Here is a 17,173-nt window from a genome sequence, read left to right on the forward strand (position 1 = left end):
GCTTTCAATACACTGTATAATGATGTCCTGCTTTCAATACACTTTATAATGATGTCATGCTGCTTTCAATACACTTTCTAATGATGTCCTGCTGCTTTCAATACACTTTATAAAGATGTCCTGCTTTCAAGACACTTTATAATGATGTCCTGCTGCTTTCAAGACACGTTATAATGATGTCCTGCTGCTTTCAATACACTTTATAATGATGTCCTGCTGCTTTCAATACACTTTATAATGATGTCCTGCTGCTTTCAATACACTTTATAATGAGTTCCTGCTGCTTTCAATACACTTTATAATGATGTCCTGCTTTCAATACACTTTATAATGATGTCCTGCTTTCAATACACTTTATAATGATGTCCTGCTGCTTTCAATACACTTTATAATGATGTCCTGCTGCTTTCAATACACTTTATAATGATGTCCTGCTGCTTTCAATACACTTTAATGATGTCCTGCTGCTTTCAATACACTTTATAATGATGTCCTGCTGCTTTCAATACACTTTATAATTATGTCCTGCTGCTTTCAATACACTTTATAATGATGTCCTGCTGCTTTCAATACACTTTATAAGGATGTCCTGCTGCTTTCAATACACTTTATAATGATGTCCTGCTGCTTTCAATACACTTTATAATGATGTCCTGCTGCTTTCAAGACACTTTATAATGATGTCCTGCTGCTTTCAATACACTTTATAATGATGTCCTGCTTTCAATACACTTTATAATGATGTCCTGCTTTCAAGACACTTTCTAATGATGTCCTGCTGCTTTCAAGACACTTTATAATGATGTCCTGCTGCTTTCAATACACTTTATAATGATGTCTTGCTGCTTTCAATACACTTTATAATGATGTCCTGCTGCTTTCAATACACTTTATAATGATGTCCTGCTGCTTTCAATACACTTTATAATGATGTCCTGCTGCTTTCAATACACTTTATAATGATGTCCTGCTGCTTTCAATACACTTTATAAAGATGTCCTGCTTTCAAGACACTTTCTAATGATGTCCTGCTGCTTTCAATACACTTTATAATGATGTCCTGCTGCTTTCAATACACTTTATAATGATGTCCTGCTGCTTTCAATACACTTTATAATGATGTCCTGCTTTCAATACACTTTATAATGATGTCCTGCTGCTTTCAATACACTTTATAATGATGTCCTGCTGCTTTCAATACACTTTATAATGATGTCCTGCTGCTTTCAATACACTTTTGGAGCCTCTGTTTTCTTTCTCATTTGTTTTTCCTGTGTTCTATCCTCTCTCTCTCGCTCTCTCTCTCTATCTTTCTCTCTGCTAGTGTAGACAGTTTCTGTGGAGTTTCAGACTGCCTGGTGAGGCTCAGAAGATCGATCGTATGATGGAGGCCTTCGCTTCGCGGTACTGCTCCTGCAACCCCGGTGTCTTCCAATCCACAGGTACACACACACACACACACACACACACACACACACACACACACACACACACACACACACACACACACACACACACACACACACACGATGGACAGACCCTGTCATAAAGAGCAGCGCCAGACCACCCCTGCCTTAGATCAATGCGTCAGTTTGTGAAAAAGGAAGTCTTGAATTGCTATAACGATTAAAAACCCAAATACCGGTACACTCACATTTCTAGAATCACTCACTATCAGTCGGTACTTGACTCTCTGTCCGATGACTTAATGCACTTTGTTGCTGACAGACTTGCGGTTCATTGTTGCTGTGTCATCACTACTTGCATGGCTCCTCTAATAAGGACTTTGATCACTGGTCAATAACAGAGGGTCATTAGTGACTAGTGAGGCACGCTCAGGCCACACGTTGTCTCTGTAGAGAAATGTATTGTCTAGGACGTATATGATATTGTGTCATGTCAGCTCTATGTTCTATCTGCAGTGTTGTGTCCCCTGTCCCAGTAACCAGTGGTGGGTTGATATGTGGTCTTGGCCTCATGAATATGGATGTGTTGCAGTGGTGACACGCTGACTTAGTTATAGCTGCTTCTGCTGCATCCCCCTGGGGACTGGTGCCCTGACACACACCAGGTTAAAACGGCCAGGGGTTATAGAACAGAGTGGGGTGGTGGGGGAAGTGGGTGGTAGAGTCATGATCGCAAAGTCATAGCGGTGCACACACACACACACACACACACACACACACACACACACACACACACACACACACACTCAACCCCCCCAAACACACACTTCACACCACCTATCCCTGCTGTCCTCCCCAGACACATGTTATGTCCTGTCCTTCGCCATCATCATGTTGAATACCAGCCTCCACAACCCCAACGTCAGAGACAAGCCCCCCGTAGAGAGATTCATCTCCATGAACAGAGGCATCAACGAGGGAGGAGACCTGCCAGAGGACCTACTCAGGGTGAGAGTGTGTGTTTGATGTGTGGAGTGGGGGGGTTGGATATGGTTGATGAGTGTGTGTTTGGTGTGTGGAGTGGGGGTTGGATATGGTTGATGAGTGTGTGTTTGGTGTGTGGAGTGGGGGGGGGGGGGGGGGTTGGATATGGTTGATAAGTGTGTGTTTGGTGTGTGGAGTGGGGGGGGTTGGATATGGTTGAGTGTGTGTTTGGTGTGTGGAGTGGGGGGGGTTGGATATGGTTGAGTGTGTGTTTGGTGTGTGGAGTGGGGGGGGTTGGATATGGTTGATGAGTGTGTGTTTGGTGTGTGGAGTGGGGGGGGGGTTGGATATGGTTGATGGATGTGTGGAGTGGGGGGGGGGTTGGATATGGTTGATGAGTGTGTGTTTGGTGTGTGGAGTGGGGGGGGGGGGTGGTTGGATATGGTTGATGAGTGTGTATTTGGTGTGTGGAGTGGTGTGTGGATATGGTTGATGAGTGTGTGTGTGGAGTGGGGGGGGGGGTTGGATATGGTTGATGAGTGTGTGTTTGGTGTGTGGAGTGGGGGGGGGGGGGGGGGGGGGGTTGGATATGGTTGAGTGTGTATTTGGTGTGTGGAGTGGGGGGGGGGGGGGGTTGGATATGGTTGATGAGTGTGTATTTGGTGTGTGGAGTGTGGGGGGGGGGTGGATATGGTTGAGTGTGTGTTTGGTGTGTGGAGTGGGGGGAGGGGGGTTGGATATGGTTGATGAGTGTGTGTTTGGTGTGTGGAGTGGGATTGGATATGGGGGGTGTGTGTGGAAATGGTTGATGAGTGTGTGTTTGGTGTGTGGAGTGGGGGGGGGATTGGATATGGTTGATGAGTGTGTGTGTGGAGTGGGGGGGGGGGGGGTTGGATATGGTTGATGAGTATGTGTTTGGTGTGTGGAGTGGGGGGGGGGGTTGGATATGGTTGATGAGTGTGTGTTTGGTGTGTGGAGTGGGGGGGGGGTTGGATATGGTTGATGAGTGTGTGTTTGTGTTTCTCCCACGTCACGTAGAAGCTTTACTCTCTTCTATCAAGGGTGATACTGTAGCAAAATGCTAGCTCATCTAATGTGCTGTTTTTTCAGGCCAGTAATGCTAATGATGAACATTATTATCTAACAAGCTCAGAGAGATAATCACACAGCCTTCAGCTCAACCACAGTTCAAAGGGCACACACATAACACTTCTTGCAGTTGGCTTGTTGTTCCTTTCTCTCCCAACAGTTCTCAAAGTTGTAACTCAGATTGTCAAAAGTGTCCCAAGTATTTAACACCCAGTTTCAGCCCCTATGAATGAGCACACCCTCCAACACTTTCCTTTTCTAACAAGTCCTTCATAGAATCTTGTTCTGTCATGTTTTATGCACTGTTGATTTAGTTATGGACTGGGATGGCTGTTAGAAGATGCAGGAAGTGGCTGTTCAAGTGGTAGGAGTTTAACACTAATGCTTTCACCGCCTTTCCCCCATCACCATCTCTCTCTCTCTCTGTCTCTCTCTCTCTCTCTCTCCATCACTCCCTCCTCATCCTTCTCTCTATCACTCCCTCCTCATCCTTCTCTCTCTCCAATACCAATACTCCATCCTCATCCCTCTCTCTTTCCCCTCTCCATTGCTCCCTCCTCATCCCTCTCTCTTTCCTCTCTCCATTGATCCCTCCTCATCCCTCTCTCTCTCCTTCTCTCTCTCCATCACTCCCTCCTCATCCCTCTCTCTCCTTCTCTCCATCACTCCCTCCTCATCCCTCTCTCTCCTTCTCTCCATCACTCCCTCCTCATCCCTCTCTCTCCTTCTCTCTCTCCATCACTCCCTCCTCATCCCTCTCTCTCCTCTCCAGAATCTCTATGAGAGCATTAAGAGTGAACCCTTTAAGATCCCAGAGGATGATGGGAACGACCTAACTCACACGTTCTTCAACCCAGACAGAGAGGGATGGCTGCTCAAACTGGGTTAGTAGAGATGAGAATGCAGTCCCTTACTAAGAATGCCTGCATCACACCCACCTCTCTGTTCCAATGGCTCCATTAGCATACTACTTACAATGAAGCAATGTATTGGAGATTCATTCTAAGTGCTATGCTATTGCTATGCATGGTTTTTGGTTCCTCTTACACCATTCTCTTGCTATGAACCAGTACAGTGTTTCACTGGCTGACCCGTGCAGCTAAGATCCAGATTCTGCTGTAGACTGTAATGTTGCAGTCTCTCAAGCAATGTGTTTTGCTGCATGACTCACGTCAAAAAGGTTCAGTGTTCAGAGTTCTCACACAGTGGGCTGTTATCTGTAGTGTTGTCTATTTTAAACCTCCAGATTCAAGGTTTTCAGGATGTTGAAGATTCAGGAATAAATATTTCACAATCTTTGGCCAGTTTAAAGGATATTCGAGCAGGATTTTATGTAAATGGTTGTATGTTAAAGTTGAAAGAATCACCATGGTAAATCACCATGATAAGGTGCATTTGAGGTCACAACTGTTAGTTACATAACACTGTAAGACCCAGAGACAGGTAGCAATGTCTCTCTACACACAGTCAAGCTGACCTGTTACCATGGTTGCAGCATTAATTGAGGGAGCGGTCATCATCAGCTCTCCCACAATGCAGTGATCACAAAATAACCGGGGGCTGTGGAACTGACGGGTGTCATAGCAACACTCAAAGACAATCATTTAATTTATTTATATTATACAGAGCTCTCGCCTTCCTAAATATAGTAGTGCAGTTTCCCACATTTGAACCTTCTTATCACATTTTTCTCTATTGTTTCTCTCCCATGTTTTTGTTTTATTTGTTTACATGGGTTTTTGATTGTCATCCCTTGTCTCCTCTTCCTCCTCACCAACATTATCTTGGTGTGATATCTTTAGAAATGTATTTGGGGTTTTCTGGTTTGTCGGCTGTAAGGTTGCATACACATTATTTTCTGTTGTGCTTATTCTCTCTGACCTCTCACCTCTCTGTCCCTAACCTCCATCCCTCCATCTCTCTTTTCATTCCCTTCTCCCATTACCTCCATCTCAACCCACTTTTCATTTCCTGTTTTTATTGCGTCCTCCAGTCCCTGACATGGAGTGTTTTGGACAGGTCCCTGTTTCAACAGCTGTTGTAACGCTGCCATCCAACTGCCTTATTATGACTTGTTAGGGTTAAAGGCCAACTCCGTGCATGTGGGCCAAGCCTTGTCACACACACACACACACTGGCTCAGACATGCTGCACATTCCACTGGCTCTATGTAACGTCTCTGCAGCCTCATCAAACCCAGTATATATGTTTGCAAATAGTCCCAGTGTGCCTTAAGACCTGTGAATGATTATATTATAGTGCTTTCTCTCCCCAGGCAGTTTACAACTGGACTTTTCTCTGCAATAATTCTAATTTGGCCCAGTACAAATAAACCCTGAAGGCTAAATGAATTAGTCTCTTTTAGAGAGGATCACTATGTACACTGTGGAAATTAAGAGAAAGGATTTTAAGCATTTTACCTCATGTAAATATGCCAGGCAAAACTCCCCAGAAAAGTCTATGAAAACAGCGTGTATATGATTAATGACTTTTTAGCATGGATTTATCGACTAAAAGACAGAAAGGAAATGAGAGATTCAATGAAATGAATAAGACCGAAGATGGTGCTAAAAACTCTCTGGTAGTACTTAGTGTGCTTTACAAACATGTGTTTTTCCATGGACACTACTGCCCTAAGGGATGGTCAGTGATGAGCCCTGTAGGAATGTTGGGACAAAGCTCTCCCACAAGAACGTTGTTAGGACAAATCCCACTCACACACACCCAGGAAACCACAGGATGCACAGTCAGCCTGCCACACCACATCCTATGACATGTCTCACCTGGAGGGCAAGAAAAACAACAAATGGAAAACAGGATCATTCCAGATATTCTCAGCTGTGGATTAATAACTATCAATTGTAGAAATATAATGGATAGAATGGAGGTGCAAAAGACAACCATCACTTTGAAAGGCTGGTCATGGCTCACATCAAAACCATTATCCCATCTCTGTGTCTGGAACCTGGACTTCCTGGCGGGCCGCCCCCAGGTGGTGAGGGTAGGTAGCAACACATCTGCCACGCTGATCCTCTACACAGGAGCCCCTCAGGGGTGCGTGCTCAGTCCCCTCCTGTACTCCCTGTTCACCCACGACTGCATGGCCAGGCACAACTCCAACACCATCATTAAGTTTGCAGATGACACAACAGTGGTAGGCCTGATTAATGACGAGACAGCCTTATAGGGAAGGAGATCAGAGATCTGGTCGTGTGGTGCCAGAATAACAACCTATCCCTCAACGTAACCAAGACTAAGGAGATGATTGTGGACTACAGGAAAAGGAGGCCAGAGCACGCCCCCATTCTCACCGACGGGGCTGTAATGGAGCAGGATGAGAGCTTCAAGTTCCTTGGTGTCCACATCACCAACAAACTAATATTGTCCAAGCACACCAAGACAGTCGTGAAGAGGGCACGACAAAGCCTATTCCCCCTCAGGAAACTAAAAAGATGTGGCATGGGTCCTCAGATGCTCAAAAGGTTTTACAGCTGCAACATCGAGAGCATGCTGACTGGTACGGCAATTGCTCTGCCTCCGACCGAAGGCACTACAGAGGGTAGTGCGTACGGCCCAGTACATCACTGGGGCTAAGCTGCCTGCCATCCAGGATCTTTACACCAGGTGGTGTCAAAGGAAGGCCCTAAAAATTGTCAAAGACCCCAGCCACCCCAGTCATAGACTGTTCTCTCTACTACCGCATGGCAAGCGGTACCGGAGTGCCAAGTCTAGGACAAAAAGGCTTCTCAACAGTTTTACCCCCAAGCCATGAGACTCCTGAACAGGTAATCAAATGGCTACCTGGACTATTTGCATTGTGTGCCCCCCCCAACCCCTCTTTTACGCTGCTACTACTCTCTGTTTATCATATATGCATAGTCACTTTAACTATACGTTAATGTACATACTACTTCAATTGGCCCGACCAACCAGTGCCCCCACACACTAACTGGGCTATCTGCATTGTGTCCCGCCACCCACCACCTGCCAACCCCTCTTTTACGCTGCTACTACTCTCTGTTTATCATATATGCATAGTCACTTTAACCATATCTACATGTACATACTACCTCAATCAGCCTGACTAACCGGTGCCTGTACATAGCCTCGCTACTGTTATAGCCTCGCTACTGTTATAGCCTCGTTACAGTTATAGCCTCGCTACAGTTATAGCCTCGCTACTGTTATAGCCTCGCTACTGTTATAGCCTCGCTACTGTTATAGCCTCGTTACTGTTATAGCCTCGCTACTGTTATAGCCTCGCTACTGTTATAGCCTCGTTACTGTTATAGCCTCGCTACTGTTATAGCCTCGTTATCGTTTCTGTTATAGCCTCGCTACTGTTATAGCCTCGCTACTGGTTATAGCTTCGCTACTGTATATAGCCTCGCTACTGTATATAGCCTCGCTACTGTATATAGCCTCGCTACTGTTATAGCCTCGCTACTGTTATAGCCTCGCTACTGTATATAGCCTCGCTACTGTATATAGCCTTGCTACTGTATATAGCCTCGCTACTGTATATAGCCTCGCTACTGTTATAGCCTCGCCACTGTATATAGCCTCGCTACTATATATAGCCTCGCTACTGTTATAGCCTCGCTACTGTATATAGCCTCGCTACTGTTATAGCCTCGCTACTGTTATAGCCTCGCCACTGTATATAGCCTTGCTACTATATATAGCCTCGCTACTGTTATAGCCTCGCTACTGTATATAGCCTCGCTACTGTATATAGCCTCGCTACTGTATATAGCCTCGCTACTGTTATAGCCTCGCTACTGTTATAGCCTCGCTACTGTATATAGACTCGCTACTGTTATAGCCTTGCTACTTTTATAGCCTTGCTACTTTTATAGCCTTGCTACTGTTATAGCCTCGCTACTGTTATAGCCTCGCTACTGTATATAGACTCGCTACTGTTATAGCCTCGCTACTTTTATAGCCTTGCTACTGTTATAGCCTCGCTACTGTTATAGCCTCGCTACTGGTATAGCCTCGCTACTGTATATAGCCTCGCCACTGTATATAGCCTTGCTACTGTATATAGCCTCGCTACTGTTATAGCCTCGCTACTGTATATAGCCTCGCTACTGTTATAGCCTCGCTACTGTTATAGCCTCGCTACTGTTATAGCCTCGCTACTGTTATAGCCTCGCTACTGTTATAGCCTCGCTACTGTTATAGCCTCGCTACTGTATATAGCCTCGCTACTGTTATAGCCTCGCTACTGTTATAGCCTCGCTACTGTTGTAGCCTCGCTACTGTTATTTTTCACTGTCTTTTTACTGTTGTTTTTATTTCTTTACTTACCTATTGTTCACCTAATACTTTTTAAAAAGTGCACTGTTGGTTAGAGCCTGTAAGTGAGCATTTCACTGTAAGTTCTACACCTGTTGTATTTGGCACACGTGACAAATAAACTTTGATTTGATTTGTAACTCAAAAGTATAAAATTGGATCGGGGCTTACTTTTCTCTTTATATATCTGCCTATTTCTATGCTTTTTGTGTGGCATGTACAAGTTTACCCAACTAATACACAGAAAATCGGCGTAGCGCTGAAATGTGACTGTGTGGAAAGAAAAACATGCATTTGAAAGTCTTGAATGCCGCTCCACTCATAAACAGCTGTATTTAGTATCGTTTTATGTGAATACCACTGCCAGTGCTGAGGGCTAAGTGTGTGTGTGTGTGTGTGTGTGAGAGAGAGTAACACAGTATTGGTGTATGTATTGCTGTCTTCCAACAGTGAAGTCTTCTCAGCATCCCTGCCTTGCATCTCTGTGTGTTTCATTTCAGCTGAACGCTGCACTGTATTGGGCTGTAGTTGCCTGAGGGGGAACACTGTTAAAAACTATTTCAACTGTGTGTTGCCTCCCCTCTATACCCCTCAGCTTTGGTATACCCATGCTACAAAACTCTTTGCTTGGGGGTTTGGTGTGTGTGTGCATTTGTGCTTACAAATGCATTTGTGTGCGTGTGTGTTATTCCTCCAAGGGTGCTTTAGATGCCAAGTTAGGTTCATATCAAGTGTGGTGTGTACCTTCCTTCTTCTGGAGAGCCAATAGCATTTTATTCCGTTGCCTTTAAAAAATGAATGAGCAAAGTTAGCAATAATTCAGGAGTTGTGTGAGTGATCATTTAATCATTGAATATTCTCTATGCAGTAACTGGAAGACATGGTTTAACCAATCACGTTGCTGAACAAATCCTGTGATGGAATTGCATCACCTCTTAATCAGTGGTGCCAAGTACCAACAGCAGAGTTCATTGGCTTTGATCTTTCAGTGTCTTAGGTCCACAGGAGGAGGATGGGGTGTTTGAGAGGAAGTGTAAGGTCTCTCTCTCTCTCTTTCTCACTCATATTCTATTTCTCCTGTGCCATTGGTATACATGCTTTACGTACAGTATCTAGATTTTCTGCCATTGTTTGAGACAAATCTCTCAGCAACTTTATTTATTTATCTTGGCTGATTTATAACACTAGAGCTGTCATGTTATTGTGGTCAAGGCGGCCATTACTTTGCCTACTTTCCAGCTCTGGTCTTGTTGGAGTGCCTTCCTCCTGTTGTTCCTACTGTGAAGAGTATGGTGGAGGCTGTCAGTCTGTCACTAATTCCATTGTGTCATCACTTCCTGTTTCCCCTTCCTATTTCCTGTCTCAGGGGGAAGAGTGAAGACCTGGAAGAGAAGGTGGTTCATCCTGACAGACAACTGCCTGTACTACTTTGAGTACACAACAGTAAGTGTGTGTGTGTGCGAGCGCAGTATTGTAGGCAAGTACGCTGCCTGTGTTTGTACAGGCGTTTATATGTGGTAGTATAACTGGAAGCTTTTTATCAAAGCATTTGCCTCTCTATCCAGAGATCCAGCTGCTTTATCAGCAGTCTGTCCTCTACCCTTGTATTATCCTAGAGGATCATATCATTATCTCTCTGTCCTCCAGACTGTCTGCCTGCCAGACACTAACATCATTAGTTATATTAGAGAGAGCAGAGCAGAGGGGAATGAAGGTTGTTTTCCAGTCTATGAAACAATGTCACAGATCATGTCTTGTTCTCTCTCTCCTCCAGGATAAGGAGCCTCGTGGGATCATCCCCTTAGAGAACCTCAGTATCAGAGAGGTGGAGGAACCCAGGAAACCAGTGAGTGCTTCATGATACTGCATCACATCCCTTCTGAAACCTTATTATGTCACTATTATATTAGGTGGTACTGGTAGTCAACCTCATCCACAAGGTTCCACTCACCCAGTGGAGAAGCCCAACTCATGATATCACCAGGGGTCAAAAGTCAACATAGTCTTTCATATTTTTAGCCATGTATTTGACCTGGAACATGTAACCTAGTTGAGGATAGAGTCTCTAATTGTTGGGCAATACAACCACCCTTTCACCTCCACCCTGTTGGGATTATGCTACAATGCTAGTACCCACTCAACTCAACCATCTCCTCACCCATCAGAACTGATTGCTGGGGAAAGACACTAGGGTTTCCTAAAGTGTTGGACCACCCTTTCACCACTACCTTGCAACCCCCAGAACTGCTTCGAGCTCTACAACCCCAACCACAAGGGTTCGGTGATCAAGGCGTGTAAGACGGAGGCGGACGGCCGGGTCGTCGAGGGCAACCACACGGTGTACAGGATATCGGCGCCCACGACTGAGGAGAAAGAGGAGTGGATCAAGTCCATCAAGTAAGATTCCTGACCGCCACATTTACTATTTAGGCTGCAAGGCTAGTTAGCTTCCTGGAACTACCCACCACATTCACAATCTAGTCTACAATGCTAGTTAGCTTCCCTCCACTCCCCACCACATTTACTATTTAGGCTGCAATGCTAGTTAGCTTCCCTCCACTCCCCACCATATTTACTATGAAGGCTACAACGCTAGTTAGCTTCCCTCCACTCCCCACCACATGCACTATTTAGGCTACAGTGCTAGTTAGCTTCCCTCCACTCCATACCACATTTACTATTTAGGCTACAATACTAGTTAGGTTCCCTCCACTCCCCACCACATTTACTATTTAGGCTACAATGCTAGTTAGCTTCCCTCCACTCAACACCACATTTACTATTTAGGCTACAATGCTAGTTAGCTTCCCTCCACTCCCCACCACATTTACTATTTAGGCTACAATGCTAGTTAGCTTCCCTCCACTCCCCACCATATTCACAATCTAGGCTGCAATGCTAGTTCGCTTCCCAAAACCACTCCCCAACACATTCACTATCTAGGCTATAATGCTAGTTAGCTCCCCCAGGGGAAATACGGGAAGGATTAGTTATCGCTTAAAGCACCCCGGGGGATGGGGATCGAGCCCAGCTAGCCTGGCCAGGAAAGGAGGCTCAAAACTGGGCTAAAGCCCCAGCGCTTCCCCCCTGTTGCCACAGAGGCTAACCATTACCATGCAGTGTGTGTGTTATCTTCTCCAGAGGGAGTCAATAAGGATTTAGCCAAGATAAAAGGCTTTTATGTCAATCACATTTCCTCAGTAAAATAGGGATGGTCGTATAGTCACGCTCCTTATCCTCTTATCTTTAATCGCGATTTAGGACAGTCTTTAAACAAACAGTTAAGACTACTTTTAGGGGACCATCTGTGTGAGTTTGGAAAATTCTGAACTGGGCTATGAAGCTCTTATATAACTGTATGAAATACATGTTATGTAGGCTAACTCAATATATTTGCTATACTGTAGCTCCATTGTAATAAGTCAATATTTGGTATCACATTCATATCCATTTCAATGTGTCGCAATGTCTTTTCATGGATATACTTCATCCTATTACATTCTCTGTTGAATTTATTTCCAGAAAGAAAGGCGCCCCGGGGTTTCTTCTTTTGTTTTTCTGAAATTAGATTGCGGTAAATAACCAAAAGCTAAAAAAAAAGGAGAGGAATTGTTGCCATAGCTCAGAGACATAGTCGTATATGGGGGACAATGTAAAGGGAGTAAGAGAGAGAGAATCCGCAGTGGGGGGTTGAGCCGGTTTTGGCTTTGTGCTGGTGCTAACAGGATTTTACACCCGTGAAACTGAAACTGCGCTCTGTGCCGGAGCCAGAATGGCTCTGTGACTCACTTCGCTTTGTACCGAGTGCCTTCTCTCCCAGAAAAAGAGAGCTGGAGTGTCGATAATTTAGAGCACTATTGTTTGCCCTGCACTCCAACCTATAAACTTGGAAAACTGCAGAGAGGAGAGAGTGATAGAATGAGAACACTTGGAAGGGTTCTAGAACAGGGAATCAGGGAACGACATTCCACAGAATCTCTGAAAGAGATGGAACCGTAGTGCTGAGGAAAATAAGAAAAAAGGGGGTGGGTAGGTTTTCTTCAGAAACCATGGAAACAAAACTAGGTCACCGAACAAACTTTTATTTTTTTCATCTAGTTAGTTAAGGCAGGGGTTAGTAGAAATGTGGCCGCATTTCCATATCAAAGATGCTCAAGTTTCCCCCTGGCGTATTATTATATATTTGTTTTGATTGGCTGTTCCAGGGCGAGCATCAGCAGGGATCCCTTCTATGATATGTTGGCCACCAGGAAAAGACGGATTGCCAACAAGAAGTGAGCAGGGACACCCCTCATCCCAGGACACCCCTCATCCCAGGACATCCCAAACTGGGACACCCCTAACCCCCTTTCCTCAGCACACCAATCCTCTTCCCCAGACAGACCTTACTCATGAAGTTAAACACCCCTTCCACACTCCCCCTCCCTCACCCCTCACCCTCACCCATCCATCCCTCCCTCCACTCCCACGGACAGACTCCACTCATGAAGTTCCCTCCCTACTATCCCTCTCCCCCTGGACCCCCAGAGCCCAACTTGTCACTAGAGAGATGATGGTCAACCAAAGATAGCCATCTGACCCTTCAGACCCTGATAGAACTCGCACCCGGTCTTGAAGACAACGAGGACAGTCTCCGGTCTTGAAGACAACCCCCGTCCCCATTCTGGACACTTCCCCAGCCCTGGCTGCAGTACCAGGGGCTGGAGTTACAGGGACATGACGTCCCAGGACTAAAGCAGAGGACCAACACAGGGAGACATCCCTCTATAGGACCAGTGTGGTTCAGCCACACTACAGATTACCGAGGGAAGCCAGTGGGATGTATTAACATGTATTAACACACATTCTCTCTCTCTCTCTCTGTCTCTCTCATCTCTTTACTCCCCCACACATCTCTTTACTCCCCCTCCTGTGTTCCCCACATTCGTTCTGATTACGTCCATGTGTTTCTAGCAGGGGTTGGAGCAGAAATTATTTCCCAATCGTTCCATTCCGAGCAGAAACCCTATTTTTTTTCATTCCGTTCCAGTGTTTCGACCAGAAAATAAAGTTCTGAACCAGTTCCAACCATCAAAAAGTAACAGCTTATATAGATCCTTTTCATAAAATGTTTAACCTGTGAAATCAACATGCATTTAGAAAATTTTTACTCCAACAATTTTTGTACTCAATTTTTGTACTTTGTACTTGCTATGGAACGGGTTAGATTGTTGTTTACATTTTTATTTAGTCACATAAGTGCAGGTGTGAGATGCGACTGAAATTTAATGGGTGGAGCAAGAGTGTGAGAGAGAGAGAGAGGGGTGGACATGGAGGGGGCTTGGCTTGAAGCTCTAAACATCATAACAGGTCTTGAATTAGAATGAGTGTAGGGTATTACTAGCCTTATACAACGAATTACAGAATATTATATACTAGAATTTTATATTTATTTATTTTTGGAACTCAAAAGTACATTGGTTCTCAAGATTTTAAAATAACAGTTATGTTCCGGAACACTAGGGATCACTTTTGTACACGGTTCTGTTTCTGTTCCTCAAAACATGTATTTATTTTTCTGTTCTGTTCCCTGAACTGGTTCCAACCCCTGCTTTCTAGGTGTCTTCTGCATTTGGGCGACTTGAAAAGCAAAACTGCAATTTTTCACATACACATGCATGTATGTCTGTTTATAGATATACCATAAAGTGCATTTAGAAGTGGGTGTGCTAACTTGTGTGTGTATCTACACAGTATATATGCATGTATGTATGTAAACACAGTAGTGCGTAAGCCAAGAGCAGACATTTAACACAACGACTGTCTCTGACATCCATTATACAGAAAGGTTTGTGTGTGATCATTTATGAAGATGGTAGAAAAACAGAGTTCCTCTTGTGAGTGTTCAGGTGGATGGAAAGACATGGCAGAAAGAGGAGAGTGAGAGATGGAGTGAGTGTATCAGAGAGGGAGGGAAGGAGAGAAAGTTCCAGGGCTGCAGTAACCGTACATGAACATGTGACCTGACCAGGAACAAATCTGGGCCTTACACTCCTGGCCCTAAACATAAACCATGTAATCATCCCACTATGGTGCTCAACTCTTTTTCCCAGGTGCCATTGCAGCAGTTCTGCTGCAACCTCAGAATACAACGCTAGGTTAGTGCTGAAATTAGGAAGACAAAACCTAGAAAAACTACAACATTACAGTCTTGAGTCAGCTGGACTGATTCCAAACATTGTGCGGACCACAGAATATTAAAATGTGCATACTTTTAACTTTGGTTGTGAATTATAGGGGTGGTTACATAGACCTATATTTCGCCTACGATTGGATTTACTCCATTTTCAATGGTGTGTCTGCAATGCAATTGAACGTCCTTTGAAAATGTGTTGTAGTCTAAGAGAATGCTTGAATATGGGTTTGTGAAACAGCCCAATAGGGTACCAGTCATTTTAAGCTTTTCTTTCAGTGTCTCGAGGTCCAACAGCGCCAGTGAGGGGCGATGCATTGATGTGACCCATATGCTTTTAATTTGTAACCGAAGATCCTTGCTTGCTTTTTGTGTTCCCCTTACAAAATATAATCTATTATCTTGTTTGTATTTATTTTCTTTGTCAAATGGTTCCATTCTGTCCGTAAGCGTTAACTAAAGACTTAAGTTATGTATATGTAAATAATGTAGAGGTTTTATGGGTCTCCTTTTTGTTGTTGTATGAATACTCTGAAACATGTTACACCTACTGGCTGTACTTTGCATCAGGTCAGTTTGAGGTCTTCTGTACACAAGTCAAAAACATGATCATAAACAAATACTATATAACGTGATGTCAGGAAAAGTCCATTTCCAGCAGGATTGAGGATGATAATGATGGCGATGAGGGTGATGATGTGGATGAATAGGATATGGGTGGTAGTAATATTGATGATGATGGTGATGATGATAAGGCAGATGTTGAGGATGAATAGGATATGGGTGGTAGTAATATTGATGATGATAAGGCAGATGTTGAGGATGAATAAGATATGGGTGGTAGTAATATTGATGATGATAATAAGGCAGATGTTGAGGATGAATAGGATATGGGTGGTAGTAATATTGATGATGATAAGGCAGATGTTGAGGATGAATAGGATATGGGTGGCAGTAATATTGATGATGATGATAAGGCAGATGTTGAGGATGAATAGGATATGGGTGGTAGTAATATTGATGATGATAAGGCAGATGTTGAGGATGAATAGGATATGGGTGGTAGTAATATTGATGATGATAAGGCAGATGTTGAGGATGAATAGGATATGGGTGGTAGTAATATTGATGATGATAAGGCAGATGTTGAGGATGAATAGGATATGGGTGGTAGTAATATTGATGATGATAAGGCAGATGTTGAGGATGAATAGGATATGGGTGGCAGTAATATTGATGATGATGATAAGGCAGATGTTGAGGATGAATAGGATATGGGTGGTAGTAATATTGATGATGATAAGGCAGATGTTGAGGATGAATAAGATATGGGTGGTAGTAATATTGATGATGATAAGGCAGATGTTGAGGATGAATAGGATATGGGTGGTAGTAATATTGATGATGATAAGGCAGATGTTGAGGATGAATAAGATATGGGTGGTAGTAATATTGATGATGATAAGGCAGATGTTGAGGATGAATAGGATATGGGTGGCAGTAATATTGATGATGATGAAAATGATGATGTCCGAACTATAATGCTGACTGATGAAGTTGAATCCAGTAGTTTTTCTATGTGTTTGTAAGATATGACCCCTGATCTCAGGGCAGAATATTACCTACTACTGCCCCTTGTGTGGGGCTATAGCTAAATGAACTTTTATATCTCTGTAAAAGCTATTGGTCACATTGTACATGACGTGGAAAGCTACATAAAGTATACAAAGACTACATCCGTTGTACGACGCATTGATTTATTATTTATTGAGCTTGACCTACATATTTGCATATGCAATTAATCATCCATCAGTAGATAATATGCTGAAATGTATATTTTATTAAACTTAGTAGGTCATGGATCAAAGGTTATTAAGTTCTTAATTTATGTTAATCATCTAAGTACCAACTGTCATGGGTAGTAATTATTTAAATAGACTTTAGATACAATATTTGCCTGTTTTTCATATGGTGGAAAAGCAGTAGAAAAGAAAATGTAACTGGAAAAAAAACATGTCCTGAACAGTAACCAACCAACCAACTGACGTCCAGCCCATGTCTATAAACATTCTTATGAGTGTAGAGACAGATGGTCAATGTGGAGTGGTGGGACAAGACTACAGAGCGAGAAACCCTTTACTGATGGTTAAGGTCTATGAGAAACCCTTTACTGATGGTTAAAGTCTGAGAAACCCTTTACTGATGGTTAAAGTCTATGAGA

The 17,173-nt window shown here is 43.7% G+C and overlaps 1 protein-coding gene across 1 annotated transcript; it reads left to right on the forward strand.

Moving 5' to 3' along the window:
• The first annotated feature begins 1,333 nt into the window (after positions 1-1,333).
• Positions 1,334-16,686, forward strand: LOC139400138 (cytohesin-3-like). Its single transcript, XM_071145163.1, has 8 exons — positions 1,334-1,442; positions 2,266-2,414; positions 4,252-4,363; positions 10,147-10,223; positions 10,555-10,626; positions 11,023-11,177; positions 12,986-15,707; positions 16,257-16,686. The coding sequence occupies exons 1-7, from the start codon at positions 1,382-1,384 to the stop codon at positions 13,056-13,058; spliced, it is 699 nt and encodes a 232-aa protein (XP_071001264.1). The 5' UTR covers positions 1,334-1,381; the 3' UTR covers positions 13,059-15,707; positions 16,257-16,686.
• Positions 16,687-17,173: the final 487 nt, after the last annotated feature.

Source organism: Oncorhynchus clarkii, unplaced genomic scaffold (genome assembly GCF_045791955.1).
Source record: "Oncorhynchus clarkii lewisi isolate Uvic-CL-2024 unplaced genomic scaffold, UVic_Ocla_1.0 unplaced_contig_742_pilon_pilon, whole genome shotgun sequence".
Taxonomy (NCBI): domain Eukaryota; kingdom Metazoa; phylum Chordata; class Actinopteri; order Salmoniformes; family Salmonidae; genus Oncorhynchus; species Oncorhynchus clarkii.